This window comes from Python bivittatus, unplaced genomic scaffold (assembly GCF_059951505.1).
Source record: "Python bivittatus isolate LINGU-HERP-01145 unplaced genomic scaffold, Pbiv_v1 ctg000980_np1212, whole genome shotgun sequence".
Lineage (NCBI taxonomy): Eukaryota > Metazoa > Chordata > Lepidosauria > Squamata > Pythonidae > Python > Python bivittatus.
In genome coordinates, this window is record NW_028277125.1 from 14,359,700 (window position 1) to 14,378,881 (window position 19,182).

General features: G+C 40.0%; 1 protein-coding gene across 2 annotated transcripts in view; it reads left to right on the forward strand.

Annotated features, from left to right (window-relative positions):
* The window catches only part of PLD1 (phospholipase D1), a 150,955-nt gene that overhangs the window by 67,194 nt on the left and 64,579 nt on the right, over nucleotides 1-19,182 (forward strand). For both annotated transcript variants that reach the window (XM_088132618.1, XM_088132617.1), the window contains exons 2-6: nucleotides 6,576-6,758; nucleotides 9,004-9,131; nucleotides 10,071-10,216; nucleotides 12,227-12,335; nucleotides 14,707-14,772. In XM_088132618.1, the coding sequence (XP_087988744.1) occupies nucleotides 6,605-6,758; nucleotides 9,004-9,131; nucleotides 10,071-10,216; nucleotides 12,227-12,335; nucleotides 14,707-14,772 (603 nt within the window). In that variant the 5' untranslated portion in view covers nucleotides 6,576-6,604. The remainder of the gene's footprint in view (nucleotides 1-6,575; nucleotides 6,759-9,003; nucleotides 9,132-10,070; nucleotides 10,217-12,226; nucleotides 12,336-14,706; nucleotides 14,773-19,182) is intronic.

Genomic DNA, 19,182 nt, shown 5'->3' on the forward strand with positions numbered 1-19,182 from the left:
AGCTCCACACATCTTTGGATAGGTTTAAGAAACTTTTGAAAACATCCTTATAAAATGGATTGATTGATAGGAGTGGTTGAGTGACAATCTAAAGTTGAATTGTAGGGCTGAACTGTTGCAAAACATATCCAGAATTAGACAGCAAGGGTATCATGTTTATAGATTTAGGATATTATAGTTGTATAACAGTACTGTGACTGATTCTATTGTTTTTGTGTAATTTAACTGTTCTTAGTTTTTTCTTAATTTTGTTTGGACCATCCTGCAGGGGCACATTATGCAGGCAAATAACATTTTTCTTGTTTGTTTTAATGTGATTAACATTATAATCTTTAAGATCAGGTGGGTGATCCTTGGCCCCAAAGTTAATGTGGTCCCTTTTTATTTCCCCTCAACCCTGCTCCCTTCAATCATGATTGCTAAAAAACAACAGCATGGTTTCTTACCACTTTGGGGCAGGGAGCTCACCAAAAGTATACTGTAACTTCTAAAATAGAGTTCACGTGGTCTAAAAAATGAAGAAAAATTCCTAAACTCATACCTGTAACCCATTGTGGGGAAGGGAACAATCTTAACCCCTCACTGCAACTCTTGTTCCTCCCAGCGGCAAATGTGGTCTCAGTCTCTAAGATGTTCTCCATTCCTGTTACAACAAACACAGAATGTCCCACCTCTGTTGGGGCACATTGCCTGCTGTGAATAATACATTTCATAAATAAATAAAATAACATGAATAAAAGATGCCTTCTCTAGGATTTCTTCACCATGGAATGGTGTCTATGCCCTCTAGAAGCAAGAGAAATCTCCAGGCTGTTCCTGTAGAGCAGCCATGACAATATGTTACAGCTGATATTCCAAGCTACCTTAAAAGCTAATGAATGTCCATTTCTGTATGCCTTTGAAGGACAAATCCCTTGAAAGGGATTTTCTGGCTTAGGCAGAATGGCTAAAATAGGTAAAAGGGAAAAGAATTTCTGTTCCTGCTATACTATCTCATGATTTAATATGAGTAAGTGATGCAATTTCTGACTGAAAGTATGAGTCTGGACTAATTTTCTTTGTGACTTCTGTGTTACTCATTTACTAAAGAAAAAGGAAAAGGAAATCATAAAAGCATGAGCTGTAGCAAAAGGTTGCAGTGGTAAATGCTTCTGTACAGGGCTCCAGCTGGAGGTAGTCTGTGCCATTGTTGAGTGGTTCTTATTTTTAGGAAGTACCTCCTTATGTCCAATGAAGATATACAGTGGTACCTCGGTTCACGAACTTAATTCGTTCTGCGACTCTGGTTGGGACCCGAATTGGTCACGACCCGAATCAAATTTTCCCATAAGGTTCAGTGTAATTACGGTTAATCCGTTCTGAACCATATGTTTTTTTTTTTTAAACCGCAAAAATATGAAACAAAATACAGTACGAAGAGAGAGAACGCTAACCTTGCTCGACGCGACTTCTGGTGTGGAGGACAGGAAGGCGGGTGGGGAGGTGGTTATTGCTTGGAGGGAGAGTCCCCCTCCCTACAGGAAGCCACGACCACGTGTCACGGGAGTGAAAATGGCCGTGGATCCTGTTCGTCACCTGATCCGGCATTCGCGAATGGAAGCAAAACTTTGCGAATGGAGCTGTTCGTGACCTGAATTGGTCGTGAACAGAAGCGTTCGTGACCCGAGGTACCAGTGGACTTCCTTGCAATTTAAATCCATTGTTTTCTGAACAATTCTATCTCTTTGTCTACATGACAGCCGTTCAGAAGCTTGAAGACAGCTCTCATGTCTCTTCTCCAGGTTAAACATACTGAGGGTAAGAGTTGGTTCCCAGATTGATAAGAAGTCTAGTAGCTAATTCCAAAATAATCAGCAGGTTCAATCTGCCTCTTCTTCTCAAAACAGATAACTGTCCTCCCCTTTACATCAAAAGATGTGGAAACCACCGAAGCGTGGTTATAGTCCACCCTCAACCATGGAGGCTAACTGGACAACTTTAAGCCTGTCACTTTCTCTGAGCCCAAATCACCACACAGGTTTGTTGTGGAAAATATAGGAGGAGGGAGCATGCTGCTTTGAGCTATTGTACAAGAAAAGGTGGGATATAAATCTAATAAATAAAATATGCAGGAAAAAGAATCAGAGTCTTCCCATCCTAATTTGGAGGGGGGGGGGCTCCTCATTTGAAAGTGTAATACCCACTGGAATTCTTTAACCTTCTTCCTAATAATTTATTCTGATCAGAATTTAGAGAAATTTGTTCTTGGGGTTAACCGCTCCTGATCCAGGCTGTTCCTAGAAACCTAACACTTCCAACCTTTCCTTGTAGGTTTTTCCTTCCAGCCCCTCATCATCTTGATTGCTGTCCTCTGGACAGGTTAAAATTTATTTATGTCCTTCTTACAATGTAACACTCAGAACTGAATGTGGTATTTTAGATATATCTGACAAATGCAGAAGAGAGAGGAATGATGACTTCTTGTGAACTTCATATTATACTCCTGTTGATGTCCCTTAGGGCTGCATTTGCTTTTCCTTTTTTTCCCCAGTTATATTACATGGTTGGGTCATGTTTGGCTTGTGATCCACCAAGATACCCAGTTCCTTTTCACATGTACTGCTGCCGGGTGTGTCTCCTTCTCCCATCCTATTCTCATGCCTTGGACTTTTCCTAAACAAATACAGAATTTTTCATTTGTCCATGTTATGGGCAAATTTCATCTTACTGGAATCTGCCCATTGTTCCAGCTTGTCACGATCCTCCTGAATCATGATCTTTCCTGTAAGGTATTTGTTATCTACCTTCTCTTTGGGTTATCTGCAGATTTGCTACTCATAATCTTTAACTCCTCAGCCAAGTCATTTATAAAAAATTGAACTACACAAGGCCTAAAATGGAGCCCTGTGGTTCACCACTCAACACTTCCTTCCAGCACTGATAATAATTCAAGTATTATTGTTCAATCAGCCTTGTTATAGCATAGGCCAGCCCACATTTTGCTATCTTCTCTACTAAAATGTGATGGGAGACTTTGCTGAATGCTGAAATTTTTGGTATAATATGTATAACATGTCCATTGTGTTCTGTGGTTGACTAAATTGGCTGCTCTGTCAAAAAAAAAAGGAGATCGGGTTGATTTGGTGTGACTTATCTTAATAACCCCATGTTGGAACCTTCCAAGAAATGCATTATTACCTAAATGTTTATAAACCAAACTGCTTAATAATCTTTTCCAAAGTTTTGCCTGGTATAGATATCAAACTGACCCAAGGCCTCATTTATCTCCTTTTTTGAAGTTAGAAACAACATTTGTCCTTCTCCCCATCCTCTGAAACCATGCCACTCCTCCATAATTTTCCAAAGATCACAGAAAGAGACTTTGAGATTTTATCTGCAAGCTCCTTCAGGACTCCTGAATATAATTTGCCTGTTCCCAGAGACTTAAACTCATTTATGGTAGCCAGATGTTTTCAAGCTAGGGTTGCCACTTCATCCTTCTATCAGTTGATTTGATCTGATTTGAATGCAGTTCCCATTTGGGAAGAAGACTGAAACAAAACGTCTGTAGAGAAACTCTGCCCCTCCCTATCATTGCTGTCCTTCTCATAGCACTAGGCCTTCCCCTTCCTTTTTCTTCCATTCATTCCACGTTGCCTGTGTTTATTCAGCCCCCAGAGCGTGCCTGCTGCTTAGCTTTTGGAATTGTTCCCATTTCTCTCCAAAGAGGCGTGTCTAGGGAGGTAAACAAAAGTCACAACGATGTGAATGAAGCCTTGTCCCTTCTTCACTCTTGTGATACATGTTAAAAAGGGCTGGGACTTTGATCACAGGCTTATGACCTCCATCTTGAATTTTTCACCCCCTCCCAGACACCCCTGTCTCCAGTTAAGCTTTTAAAATTCTCTCCTATAAAGTTTTGTTTCATTTAGCTTTTGTGTCTACTTTCTTGCACCTACCCTTAGCACCAGAACGGAGCTATTTTAAAAGCTGTAAAAAGTAGAAACACTGGAAGAGCGAGCTCACAAGTTAGCAAACAGGATTAAACAAATATTTAAATGTTGGCTTCTCACTCAAAGTAGTTTTTTCTTTCCTGCCACAAGAAAAAACTACTATCTGTCAGTAATTAATGTAATTGGTGGCACGTTTGTTTCTTTTCTTGGAAGGTGTTGAGAATTGGCTTGTAATAAGGCAATTTAGTGTAAGTGAGCGTGCCATAATTAGTTTGTCTATAATCCCAAGAAAGCTTTGCGACACCACATAAAATCAAAGGACCTCCCTATCTTCCAGGAGATGACATGCATGAATAATAAAAACATCCTGGATGCCCAGTGCAGCGTCCATGAGCATAGTTGCTGCAGGCAATAAGGCTGCACAGTGTTTAGGATTCAAAGGCAAAAGCTGCTTCATTGTGTGGTGAAGTGTGATTGTAACATCTGTCTACAACTCCTTAATCCAGCTGTGTCCTTTCCTGAGATCACACAGCAGCCCTAAATTATGTTGGCCTAAGGAGTTGCAAGGATCATGGCACATTTTGCTAATCATCACTACTGTTATGATGCAAAAAAAACCAAAATACACCACCACCCACAGAGTTAAACAAGAAAAACCAGTAGCTCATCTGTCTATCTCAAGGGGAAATGACAAGAGTACTATATCCAAGGGAAAATGGATAGCTTTTCATGCAATTTATACAAGAAGAACTGGAATTGCAACACTCTGTTCTGTTAGACCTTTCTTGAAACATGATCCTTGACTGTTATTTTCTCATATGGCTTTTTTTCGCTGTTGAACGCACCCAAGTTTTGCATTGGTTGCAAAGAGTGCACACATACCCTGTCTTGTTTGGAGCTGTGTCCCTTTAAAACATTCAGGTAGAGTGGCAACCCTACCATTGCTGAATATTTTAAAGGCAGACAACACTAAAATTGCTTGCTTAATTAAATATGTATGCTGACTCCAGGCTTTTACATTTTAGATGGCTGGAATTTGCTTGGCAAGAGGAGTGGGAGGGAAGAGATAATGGGGTAGAGAGGTAATTCATTTTAAAAATTAATCAGTATATGGGCACAGTAGTGGTATATTCCAGAAAGGACTCCAGTTCCTGGCCTTCCAGTCTCTGAGAATTAAGGGGGGGGGGGAGCCCAGCTTGGCAACCGTTGGGAATAGGAGACTATTTATCTTTACATATCTGTTACAAAACATCTCAAACTGGTGTGGGTTGATCTTATGGGTTTCCTCAGGGAAGCAAGGGACATAGTATGGCATAAATTGTATAATTTGCCTTATTTGCTCAATGATGTCATGGTGTGCCTGACAACATTGTGGCTTGTACTGGACACCAATGATTAATTTGTGGAAGTCTGATGTATGGGATTTGCTTGCTGATTTTGTTTTATTTTGGGCCCTCAACTTTATACATCGCTGGGTTTACATACGTAGACATTGATTCATTAACTATCCCTTCTTGAAATAATTAATTACAGTGGCTGGGTTCACACAACCCGGCCAGCCACAAGCAGGCAAATCTTATTATGGCTTAGTGTGAGATGCAGACTGATTTGTTGCTGTTGTTTTTTTCCTGCTAAGAAATCAGTCCCTGTGTGTCTATCACAGAAGAGGATTCTTGGAAGAATCCTAGATCTCTTGGGCCTTCCTCATTTAATCACGACTAATATTGATATATATTAAAACTGAGCACATAGCAGCTTTCTCATGTATGATCAGAACATTGGAAATCTGGGGCATATAACCAGTGTTATCACATATACATTCTGATTCTCACTTGGTCAGTAGCACTCCTCCTGCTTGAACTTTTGCTTGTCATAGATTATGCCATTTGCTTCTGCGTACCATCAGACAGATGCTATCTCCTGAACTTGGGTTCTGAGAGTTATTCTCATTTGAGAGGCCAGTGTTGAAGAGAGGAGATAGGTTAGGTAGAACCATGCTCGGACCCCGCTAGACAGCTTGTATACATTCTCCAGTTTCTAATTTTGGAATTCTCTGGATCAGTTCACGTGCTTGTGTGATGCCTTGTTTATACCAAAGCAATCCACATGAAATTGGATCACATGGAGCTCCAGGGGCCTGACATATGGTTTGGCCCTTGCTAAGTTTGTATCTGCAGTAGAGTTGCCTGTACTTGTGCAGTAATGGCACTGCAGTGCAACAAAAAGAACCAGCAGTATATTCTCCAGAGAAAGACTCTTGCTTGATGGGCAAAATTAGCAAACAGACTATGGGATTTTCCACGAACGTTCAATTTGTATTAACTTTCTAGCTCCCTCAAGAAGGAAAATATTTATTTTACTAGTCCTCTATCTATTCTCTTACATGGCTTACATAAAGACATAGAGTAATGCTTCTGATACAAGAGGAGAAGCAGGGACTTGGTTGTTCATCTGCTCTTTAGACAAACTTTGGGTTCTTCAGTTACTCCATCCTGTTTGAACTCTTTTTATCAGACAGCATAGAAAGAAAGACAATTAATTAAATTTCTAGGCTAAGCAAGCATGCTGATGAGTCTTTGGTGCAGCAGCAAACTCTAGTCATAACCACAGTAATGCATTTTCCTTGTTCCTTCTCTCAAACAGCCCCTTGTGCGCAAGTGTAAACCTTTAAGATGTCTCTCAGCAATAGAAAGGAAGTGAACACTTCAGCCCTGAGGAAGATCGCTGCCGACATGAGTAACTTAATTGAAAGTCTGGACTCAAGGGAACTGCATTTTGAAGGGGAAGAATTGGATAGTGATGTGGTACATGATCCCAAAGCTCCTGGTGAGTCAGTGGCATAAGCGTATAAAATGCTTCTTTGAAACCTGAGTGTTCATTTTTAAAGGAAGGCTACTAGTTCTTAATGAATTAGGGGAAAGAGAAATCAAATGTGGTTGAATTAGACTGAATGGGAGCTCCAGAAGCCTTAAGTGGACCTTCAGTGCCCTCAGTGGGGTCTTCACCGCCCACCCTGCCTGATATTTCTGTTTCCTGTACTACAGCTAACCCTTCTTCTTTTACCTTCTTTAAAATTATATTTTTAATAACTCCCAAAGCTTGCTTCTATTAAAAAGGGACAGGCAATTTTTTCAGGTGATGAAGCCACCCAAGTACCCAACAGGTTACAGTAGGCCTTCTGATAACCAGAAAGGAAAAGGCTGAAAATTTGGACCCATTTTTCCCCCAAAAAATTTCAGGGATTTTTGGTGATGGGGTTAAGAAAGGAATGAGAGTGTTTCACTTCCAAAAAACTTGCAGTCCCATTCCTTCCCTTCTTTCCCCAGTTTAAATATGAAAAATGCCAAAATTCAGCCCTCTTGACATTGGGTTTCAGAGATGACATCTTGCACTGCTTTGGGAACCCAAAAGCAGCTGCATGTAGCCCACGGTCTGGGTTGTCTACTCCTTCCTTAGAAGTCTTGGAGTCTTATCAAGTCCATGAGAAGGCAAAGCACTACACTGGGTGCTAGATCCATGTTCTAGAATTTTTATTTGTTAATGTTTTAATTGTTGCTCATGTCGATTTTCAGGATTGTGTGTGTGAGAGAGAAAGAGAGGGAGAGAGAGGGGGAGGGAAGGAGAATTGTTAGCAGAAAATGGAGTGAAAATATTTTTAAATGTGGGGAGGATTCTTTTGCATAGAGAAGGATTCAGAAGTGGCCAATATGCAATCTGAACTGGTATCATCTATTCTCCTAAATCGGTGTTTGTCAGACTTAGCAACTTTAAGATGTGGGGACTTCTACTCTCAGAATTCCCCAGTCCACACATCTTAAAGTTTCCAACTTTGAAAAACACTGTCCTGAATCATTCTGCAGGAGATACAGTCATGGCACAGGGCCATAACTAGAGGCAAGAAAAACTTGGAATCTCCTAATTTGCTCTTTTATCTTGAAAGAAGTTTGCTAACAACTGCAATAAATTAGGACTACCAGATACGAACTACCCCCCCCAAAAAAAATCCACATGGCCATTAGGTGGAAGGAAAGAGATACAGAAAACCCCAACCCTTTGCCATCATCTAGTAACTATTGGGATTGTTGAGGCTTAGATTGGTAGCCCTAGGTAAATTGCATGATGATAGATAAGCATCAGCTGGTTGAGAGGAGCAAATTTTTTCATCCAGCATCTGCTTGTGTATGCATAAATATATTGTTCCCACTTCTATCTAGCTAAAGTTATCCATGTCTGAAGGCCATGTTGAAATCAATACTACAAGTTAATATGGGTATCTTAAGTCCTGTTGTTTTCAGTGGCCTGGTTCACACAGTGTGCTGTGCCATAATGTGATGTGTTTGATTTATGGCTTAGATGCACCCAATCAACTGTGTTTTATTCAACAACCCATGGCTTAATGTAATATGCAAGCCATATAGAAGTTAGCAGTAAATATCACTTTCTTAAAGCTCCCTCACTTGTAGGAATTACTGTGGGCTAAGCTTTGATAAAACTGATATTACCATTGTTCCTTGCATTTGGAAGAGACCTGTTTGGCTATGTGTAATGTGGCTAATTTTGTTCCGATGCAGCATAAAGTGTGAACCAGCCATGATTTATAAATCACAATTGATTGCGCAATGTGTGCCAACTGTATTTTATTCAACAAATTATGGCTAGGCAAACTATAAGTTGCTGTCAGATCTGAACAGGTGTGTGAGTAAATGTTTCACAGTAGAAGAACCCAGACTCAGTCCCAGTTATAGAATGAGTTAATTTAGGTTTTTATTGTGAAAACTGGCCAGAAAAATATATTACATTTTTTTTCTTTTACATTTCCTTCTAATCACCCTTTTGGCATCATGGTTCCTATCTAAAGGGGAGGTGACTAATACAAAATAATCTGGAACTTTTATTTATATGAAGGGATTTGCTAAACCCATGGAGCACTTAGCTGAAGGAATCCATGTTGTGCTTCCCTGTCTTGATCCATAATTTAACTGCCTTTGCTGTAACCTTTTGCCTACTCTGCTAAACGTGCATTTTAAAACCCATGTAAAGAACTGATATGTGGCCATCTCCTTATTTGCAGTGGGCATCCCATTCTCCACCATTTATAATACTAAAGGATTTAAAGAGCCTCACATACAGCTCTACCTAACTGGGTGTCCAATCCGAGTACGTGTTCTAGAAGTGGAACGTTTTACATCAACAAATAAGGTCAGATCTCATTTGCCACTCTAGCTCTCTCTGAAATCTCAGTCATACTTTCGTGCTTCAGGAGGCTGCGGGAGGACCAGTGGGTCAAATTTTTTTTTTTAAATGGCAGACTAAAAATATAAAAGCATAAAACATCATGTCTAACAGCCTTTTAACCTGACCCATAGAAATGACTGCACAGGAAGGCTTCCGTGTGCCCCTTTTAGAAGCTGATATACTTGATGATTTGCACTGAAATCTTCATTACTGGTTCTTAATCTTTAATCAAGAGAAATTTCCCCCAAATGTAATAGAGGGAGGGAAGAAGGAAGGAAGATGCACTCTAAACCAGCTTTATTCTAGTTTGATCTTTGTAGCTTTTCCATGCTTCAGTGAAAAGAGTTGTTCTGCATAGTTGTGATCCACAGACCGCATTTTGGGCCCCTACAGATTTTCCCCTACCCCCAGATTAAAACTGAGAAAAACCTACCCAATTTATTTAAAGCCCCTGTTGCCCATCAGAACTAAAAAGGCCAAGTATCTTGGCCCTATTTTGCTCTGGGAATCACAAAAGGGGCTCTAGAAACCAGATACAGTTCATGGATCATGTCTGTACATTCTGTGGAGTATAATTGCTTAGGAAAAGCAGGTAATTTCTCTGCAATGGATGCTTGTGAGAGGGATTTTCTGTACTGATCATAAAGCTATCTTCATGCCTCTTAATGTGAAATTAAGTGAAATTATTTCCTTCTTAACTTGCTTCTGTTTTTCCTGCGATACTGACTCAGGATAAATCCTGCTGAAATGTAATATTTATTTTAGAGCCTTGATTAACTGGCCGACAGGAAGGTCACTGATGGATTTGTTGTAGAATGCTCTAACATCAAAGCTGCTAAACAAAACAAGGAAATGGCTAAATAACCTTCTTCGAGTCTTTAATGTCTGGTTTCCTTCTTGAAGGTCCCAAGCCCACGTGTTTACACCATTGAGTTGACCCATGGGGAGTTTACATGGCAAGTGAAGAGGAAATACAAGCATTTTCAGGAGCTGCATAGAGAACTGCTTCGATACAAAGCTTTTATACGAATTCCCATCCCAACACGAAGGTGACTGCATAAAACCTTTCTAAACGGGTTTGTTTGGAGTGTGGAATGGGTGCCTTGGAAAAAGCACTCATATCTACACAACTTTCAACCAATGGTGTGCTGTGATTTGGTGAGAGCTCAGCATGTTGTGATGGCCGTGAAATTTCTCTCACCAAGAATATTGTTAAGATTAGTACCAGGTACTTAGTACTTAGTATATCTGTACCGCTATTTGTCAAGAAGTTCAAGATGATTTTTTTTCTCCTTTTTAAAAGGAAAAAGTGTTATTAAACTCTATGACGTAGGATAGGCTGAAAAATAATGAATTACGTAATGTAGGGCTACCATATCTGAGCTACAAATATCCAGATTTTTGCTGCCAATTCCAATATTGCTGCCACTAATTTTCTTCTGGATTTTTGCAGTCTAGGTATAATTGCTCTAACCTAAGGCACTTCCTGACCAAGTGAGGTTTTGAACCTCTATCTTCTCACTGAGACTGTAACCCAGATGTAGTTAGTTAGGGCCCCATGCAGTCACACAGTATGTTGGCTCAGCCCCCCTCCAGAAGTTGTACTTGTGATTGTATTAACACCATTCTGATGCCATCTCTTCTTTAACCACTATTGGCTTTCAATTACAAACAAAAGATTTTATGGCTTTGTAGATAATGTTTCAAAAGGTTGGGGGTACCCTTGCCAAAATTTCAGAAGGCAAGAATTGGCTTCCTGTAGTAAAAATAGGCAGTGGCTTAAAAGCATTTATGAACATTTGTACCAAAGCATCATGCATTATTATTATTGTTATTTCCTACCTTTTTAAATATATTTTGGTCAACTCAAGGTGGCCAAGATATCTAATGCCTCCTATTTTCCCCACAACAACAACCCTGTGAGGTGGGTTAGGCTGAGAGAGTGGGACTGGCCCAAAGTCACCCAGCTGGCTTTCATACCTAAGGTGGGACTAGAACTCATAGTCTCCTGGTTTCTAGGCCAGCACCTTAACCACACCAAACTGGCTATCATAATGGTTGCTTATTGCTAAGGATCAGTTGATCACAATGATTCTGATAAATTCTTTGGCAGCAAGTCCTGAAGAAGACTGGTCCAGGTAGTAGAGGTTCTCTTCAAAGTAGCAAAAGTGGCACATTTGTGGACAGTGCAATCACAAGAAAATTATAATCTTGCTTTTACTATCTACTCTGTGCGTGCATGCCTTTGAGTCAGTGTTGATTCCTGGTGACTGCCTGGACTGCCTGCAGCTTGCCTGGCAAGATTTCAGAAGTGGTTTGCCATTACCACCTCCTTCCCAGGGCTGAGAGAGAGGGACTGGCCCAAGGTCACCCAGCTGACTTAGTGCCTAAGGCAGGACTAGAAGTCACGGTCTCCTAGTATCTAGCCTGATGCCTTAATCACTACCCCAAACTATCTCTTTCCTTACTATCTACTAGGTGAGCTAGAAAATGACTGTTCTAAATAGGATAGTGTGAATGTTCAGTTCAGGGATTAAGTTTGGAGATGACTGAAGTGATCACATTGGGATCCAAAGAAATTATTTGATTAAAATTGTCAAACTTTATCAGAGACCTCCAGTTTGGTTTGATTCAGAGATGTTATGGTCATTCACACGTGGATTTGAATATTTAAATTGGCCTGATTCAGATATCTGAATCTTGTTGAATCAATTCCAAGTTAACTTGGTGATTCTAGGTAGGTTAACTCAGTAATCCAAATCAAGTTAAAGTTAAGACTGAACTTGAAGAATCATTTATGTAAGTGAAGTATGGTTAGGATGTATTGTAGCTCTTGCTGGACACTTTGTGATGGGTGGAAATATAAGCCTGAAGGTGCACACACAGTTAATGTACCCATGTTTGTTTTATGTTAGTCTTTCCCAGTAATTAAAAGTATATGAATCACTAGCTGCAAGTGTTTTCTTTTTAACAATAAGGATTTTTCTATTGGCAAATGCACCCTCCCTCTCTGGGACACATCCCAGTGCATGAAACAAAATCAATGTTCTATTTTTTAGACACACTGTGCAAAGACAGACCATCAAAAGGGGAGAAGCAAGACAAATGCCAAGTCTTCCACGTACCTCTGAGAACATGGTCAGAGAAGATCACCTCTCCAGTAGAAGAGTAAGATGCTTCATCTAAAAAATCAGTTTTAAGTTATTTTTCTGAAGTTAGTTTTAAACATTGGCTGCATTTGGATGATCAAATTGTGGTTTCATAAATCAGATTATGCACACGTTTCATGCATAGCATCTCATCCGTTTGTTCCCATTTCATTGCTCCCTTTGCATTTGTGAAGGACAAAGCCAGAAGATGAAACTGAATATCTCTTCTTAAAACCAAGCTGTGAACTATAGTTATGGCCTCCTAAGTGGACAATTCTAGTGCATAGGGGAGAAGTTTTGTTCTTGGGCACTCCAATAAGGGGTGCCATAGAGTTCAATCATCTGCTGTCTTATTTAACATCAGTACAAGGCCACTTGGGGCATTTATCCAGTTTGGGGTATGGTAACACCAGAATGTGCATCTTTATTCAAAACAAACAAGAGATGCAGAAGTCTTGACCTGGTGTCTGGGAACTGGAAGGGTCTGGATATTAAGAGGCTGGGACTCATCCTAACCGAGAGGGAATAGCTGTTGATTCAGAAGCTAAGTCCAAAACAGTACTAGCTTTAATTCTACATGTGATTATACTTCCCCAGAAACAAGTAGTCTGCAACTTGGTGGCCCTTCTGGACTCATTGCTTACCAGTTGCAGCTATTCCTGGGAAAGCTGGTGCTGGTGGCCCTCTTCATCCCATGTTTAGACTTTAAAGGGATTTAAAGATGGCCTTCAGGAAGGTATGGAAGAGCTGAAAGCGGGGAATTGAAGAATGAACCATTAAGGAGGACCTGTAGAAGCAATTATGCAGTCCAGAGATTGAAGGAAAATCTGAGAAAGATATGCCTTGGTTTTGTTTAGTATAAGAGAGAGAGAGAGAAAGAAACTTGAACAGGATTTCAAGATTCTATTATTCTACCTTTTTTACAATAAAGTAGCATTCTTGGAATCCCTGAATTGCCTGTCTCCTACCTTGAAGGCTTGGCAAGATGATTGTAACTGGCTCTAGTTGGGGTTGGTTTTGAAGACCATCCTGAAACTACAACTAGTCCCAAATGCAGCTATCTGCATGTTAGTGGTCTGATATTATCATATTATACCAGTAGTGTGGTATTGCTTTGGTTGTTGGGTTGTTTCCAAGCACAATCAAATTTCTGATTAAATTCTATAAAGCCTACATGGATGAGGGCTAGCTAACCCTTACGCAGGGCTGAGAATGCATGTTGAAAGTTGCCTCTCTCACCTGAGTTATGGAAAGAGGACATGCAGCAAGGAGTAGCCTCTGAAATAAGAACAGTACCGTCACTTTTGATGTTCAGGGACCATCATTTGGAGATTGAGCAGTTTGAGCAGATGTAAGTGTCTGGCATGGGCACTGGTAATAAATGGCTATTCTGTTGGATTTAGGTTGATTGCATATTTTCTATTGGCTTGTTATTCTTTGGCTAATGAGGTTGTATCTGTTGTCTTGTAAACTGCTTGGATTCAAATGCTTAAAGTGGTCTAGAACTGGTTGTCCTAAATAAATACTTAAGAAACAGCAGTGTTCCCACAACAACTTCCTGGCTTGTTACCAGGGATGTCTGAGGTGGGGGGAGTGTCAGGAACAGTCAAGATAGCAATCGGGACCCATGGGATCAAAGCCCCGCCCCTTTTTAACATGCATGCAGATCCTCTTAAAAGGAATAGAGCTTTGATCACAGGATTGCAACCACCATTTTTACTTTGTTGACCCCTGTTGTGCAAACACCCCTAATTATGATCATGTTTAGCAGAGGGAGAAATGGACCATGAGCATTATATACAGAACTCATGCAGATCCACCACACTGAAGGGTTATGTTAACATTCAAACCCAAGTCAAATCTTAAGCATGCTGCTTTTGCTCAGTCCTGTCAAGGAGATTTATAGCTTTGTTTTGATTCCTCCCCCCCCCCCCCGCTTAGTTTGAATTTAACACAATCCCCTCCCTGAGAGCAATTCTAGGCCAAGAAAAAAAAAAAGAATAAAACTTATCTATTTTACCCTATTCTCAGCAAATCTAAAATCCTCCTCCTGTCTTAAAAGTTAATTACTTGAGGAAAAAAATAGTCTTCCTTTCATGTAAATCTCTGGATACTTCAGATTCCAATTTATCATTAGGCATTTTTTAGATTCCCTGCAAGTAAAATCAATTTCCCTTTGGTTAATTATCCCATCTTTTCATTATTATTATCTTCATAAACCACTCTCCTGCTTAATCTTCTTCCATATCCTATTTCCTCTGCCTCCCTCCTCACCCTGACCACTTTCCATCACCCATGCAACATTTCAATTTTGTCATTCCCTCCAAAGAGATCCCATTGTTGTAGCCAGTTCTGACCCTTGATCACAACTCTTTGCGTTTATTTTGCAGAAACAACTGGAAGATTATCTCACAAATCTCTTAAAAATGCCCCTGTACAAGAATTACCACGGAACAGTAAGTAACCTTCAGATGGTGTTTACTTTTATCTGCTCAGTTGGTTAATGTTGTTCTGTGGTTATATGATTGCTTGGTAAAGAAAGATCAAGTTAGTGGTGTGAGTTTTAATTGACAGCTTGGCTTTGAAAAGTGTTTGGGCTGCCACATCAGAAATACTTTGGGGTCAAATGAGAAAGCTTTAAATGATTAAATTGACTAAAGCTTACAGACACCAGTGGCAGACTTTCATCGTAGAATGCCTTGTCCAGCTGTAGAAAATGCTGGAAGAATGGTCAATTATGGATCCTGTCCTGTACAAACCTCTTTCTCTTTTTTTAATAACAGTGCAAATATATCTGCTCTGAGCAAAACTTGGCTGATATTGTTTCCTTACCTCTTCAAGCATCTGTTTCAAGCTTTCTACTATTTGAGAAGGAAACTCGCCCTTGACAACCAAGCCTCGGTTTTGCTAACTGGCTTCACACATTGTACCACACCTTTTATTAATCGTGTTTTGTTGGACTAAGCCACAATGGGTTGGGTTCATCTAAAATAAACCGGATTATCCAAACCATAATCGTTGGGTTCTTACAACATGCAAGGTGAAACCAGATAACTCAGTAATGGTTTAATGCAATGTGTGAACTCAGCCATTGAACATCAGTAGTTAAAAGAAACTGACCCTTAAGCCAATAGTATGAAGGTAGCTAATTTAACAACCTATATAACTGCTATGTATAAGCATTCTGTGTACAATGCACAGTTATACTATTTGCTAGGATTACAGAGTACACTAAATCATCATATGTTAGGTGAATGAAGCCATTTTGATTTTGTAAACGATAGCTTATGTCTAGAATAACATAAACCTAGCTAGTTACACATTTTGAGCAAATCATGGTCAAAGAACAGTGTTAATCCAGCCAATATGAACTTCATACCTAATGTTCTTTGTGATAGCCAGGCAACACTGGCTGTGTCTTGTGTTGTGAAGTACAACTATTTGAGAAATTAGCTCCCATTTTCTTACTGCCTGTAATATGGTTATCTTCTTGATCTCTGTTTTCACTGCTCTTTTATAAAGGAGGTTATATCACTTGATTCAAAGACTGAAATTCCTCACATTTATTCTGCTTTTATGGTGTACTTTGCACAGTAGAGCAAGCTAGACTAAAATGGGATTCGGTTAGTTTGCAATTTGGAGGGGTGGGCTCTCAGTCATTGACTTAGCATGTGGTATGATCCCCAAAAGTATCAAATTAAGTCATGGGGTGGGAGGGAGCATACTGTATACGTTTACCAAAGTTTAGGATTCAGTAAGTTGTGAGAACTTAGAAGGCACTACAGGTAGTCCGTGTTTAGCGACTGCCTTGTTTAGCAACCATTTGCAGTTACAGCAGTGATGAAAAAGTAACTTTACAATCAGTCCTTGCATTTATGACCTTCACAGGTCTGTAAAGCAAAGGAAAGCTGAAGTAAGATCGTAAACACAGCTGTGGTTTCACTTAACAACCGAGCTGCCAGTCCCAATTGTGGTTGTTAAACAAGAACTACCTGTACTAGTGGAGAGATTGCTATTCTTTCCTATGTTATAACCAAAAGCATAACTATCTTTCCTTCACCAATCATGTGCAAATGTGGGGATCTGAAATGACAAGAGTTTAATATGATACAGCTGAGTCACAAACTTTTCTTTCAGTCTATCTGTTTTATGGAACTAACATTGCATAAAAGACATTACTGCTAGAAATGGTGAAGACCCTATTAGACAAATCCACAGAGAATAAGGCCGTCAGCAACATTTGATCACTTGAACTTCCATGTATAGAGAATGTGTATCTCTATCTCTAGCTGTTGGGATGTAACAACGAGAGAGGACTGTTTCTCACCTTCATCATTCCTAGAACTGTCTAGTTTGCATTTACTTGAAACAGAGTGCTGAACTAAATAAACCCTTGATCTAACCCAGCAGAGCTCCTCTTTATGTTTTTCAAAAGTTGATTATAATTTGTCAGCTGCTTGTGTAGGCTTGGACTAGTGTACATGTATAATAACATAATTGCCTTCTGTTCATAAATGCAGCATTATGCCAATTTGGCACTCAGAATGTTGAGTCATTGGGAGGATTTAAATACATACTGCTGCTATGTAAAACTTCACTCCTGACATGTTTTCACCTCTCTCGGGCAGTGTTCTCCAAGGCAGGTGACTTCCTCTGTGGAATTTTACTGTTTCTTCACCAAATAACTTCTGTTAGCAGGGGGTAATTCAAGCCCATGGAAGGATTATCTCAGGGGCAGAGCTTTGGATTCAAGAGGACAGTGTCCATATACAGAAAGGAAGACATATGTGTCCCTACACACATGTCCCAGCAGTAATATTTCCTTGTTCTCCACATCCTGAAGAGTAAAGTTACTTCCTACATTAGGGAATACACTTGACCACCTGTGATGGAATGGAATTATGAAGGCCAAGCTCAGGGAGATAAACATTTTGATTGATGTCAGGCCTAGCCCAAGGAACTCCAAGAGACAATGCCAATTCAGTCCAGCTATGTTTATTAGCTACAACCTCTAGCAAGAATCTTCCCAGACTAAAACCCCAGTTCCCAAAGTCCTCCAGCCACAACAGTGTGAATTCCTCAGGGAGGTGCCAGTCTCATCCTCTTGTTCCTTCCACGCGTTTCTGGTGAGCTAAGAAAATGTTTATCTCCCTGAGCTTGGCCTTCATAATTCCATTCCATCACACCACCAGATACTATGTAGGTTATGGTCTTTAAGCATTATTGGCTGTGCACTTGATAGGTTTGTGGCTTTTCTGCCTTCCTGTTCTGTTGCAGTGTTGCATGCTGGATTACAGTCCAGGGCTCATCCTGGTTTCTATTCTACTTACCCTTTATACCCTTCGCTTGGATGCCATGATTTACAACCTGTGGGTCTGTTGGTCTTTTGTAGTTCTCAGAGATGATGGATAGTCAACCATGATGAAGTGTGTTTGCAAGGATTTCTCTTGGATGTCTTTTTCATCACCTCAGGTTGAATGTGAGCAAGATAGAGGTTATGGTGTTTTGGCTTCATCATCCTTTTTTGTCTCTGCGGCTCCTGAATTGTCCCATTTTCCTTTGCCTGCAGCCTTAGGGTCTTGATTGATAATCAGCTGATTCTGCATCCATTTGTTCATTATACAGCAAGGTCACTAATTCTTATTTGAAACCAATAACTTCTTATTGGTTTGGTAGTTGTGAACTGTTTACCGCGGATGGTATTTTTGTAATTGCTGCATTTTTTAAAATTCTACTACATCTCAGTAAAGCCACATAATAAAAATTGTAGAAAGAGAATATGGACAATCTGTGGCTTACATATGATACTTCACTTGGGGCTCCTATAGCCCATGTGAGTGAGTGGGATTAAAAATGTGGACCCAGTTTTGTTTATTTAGTTCTGTTATTTGCATGGGGGGGAGAGATATTAAGGCCTGAAATGAGTGCCTTAAGCCCTTCCCTCTCCTCAAAGGGCAATCCACTCTATTAGCAGAGGATTAAGGCCAAAGTGGGTGCCTTAGGGCAGGGCACAAAGGTAAAATGTGGCCTTCAGATCAGAAATGTTCCTCTGTTCATATATTGTGTATTAGCCTGATCCTCAGTATAATGTTAAGCCAGAGTGTGGTCATATCATAACTGCCTTTGTTTCTGGCTTAAAATAATCTGAATTTTGTGTCCCAAGGGCAGCACAAAAGATCCTTTGGAATTCATCTCCACCAAATAGCTCTCACTTCACTATTCACATTTAATTCTCTCCCTTCTCTTAGAGGGATTTTCCCTAGATGTTTCTCTTGATGGAACAATGGATGTTGACACTGAAATCCTCACGGGCCTTACCTAATAACAAGATTCACTGGAAAGCTGAATGAGATCTTGAGCTTTCCTTGGGACAGCTTAGAGAGATGTAGATGTGGAAGATGTTACTTTGCTGTCCTTCATGGAACTTCACAGCTTTTAAGCTCAAGGCATTCTACTTTTTCTTTTGATTACTCCACAGACACGAGAAGATGACAGAACTGCTGCATACACACATTCACTGAGTTCAGATAATGGTTTAATTCTTTTTTTTTTTTAATGATGGGCAGAGTTCATACATTGTCTTAATGGCTACATTTGCACAGCACAAATCTTTTCACTTAATATGTTGTGCAAATCTAGGCCTAGGTGGTTAATGTTTCAGTACGTTATCATATCCAGAGTTAACCGTATTTAAGAATGTTCCGCTAACATGGCCAATATGCTTTGTTTAGTTTTGGCCCTAAACCATGTATGAAAGTACAATATGTGATCTTAGCCAGTATGCCTTATTCAGCAAATAACTATAAAGCCAAAACATGGCTAGCACAATGTGTAAACATAGGTACGGTTTGTTGAAGAAGCCATAG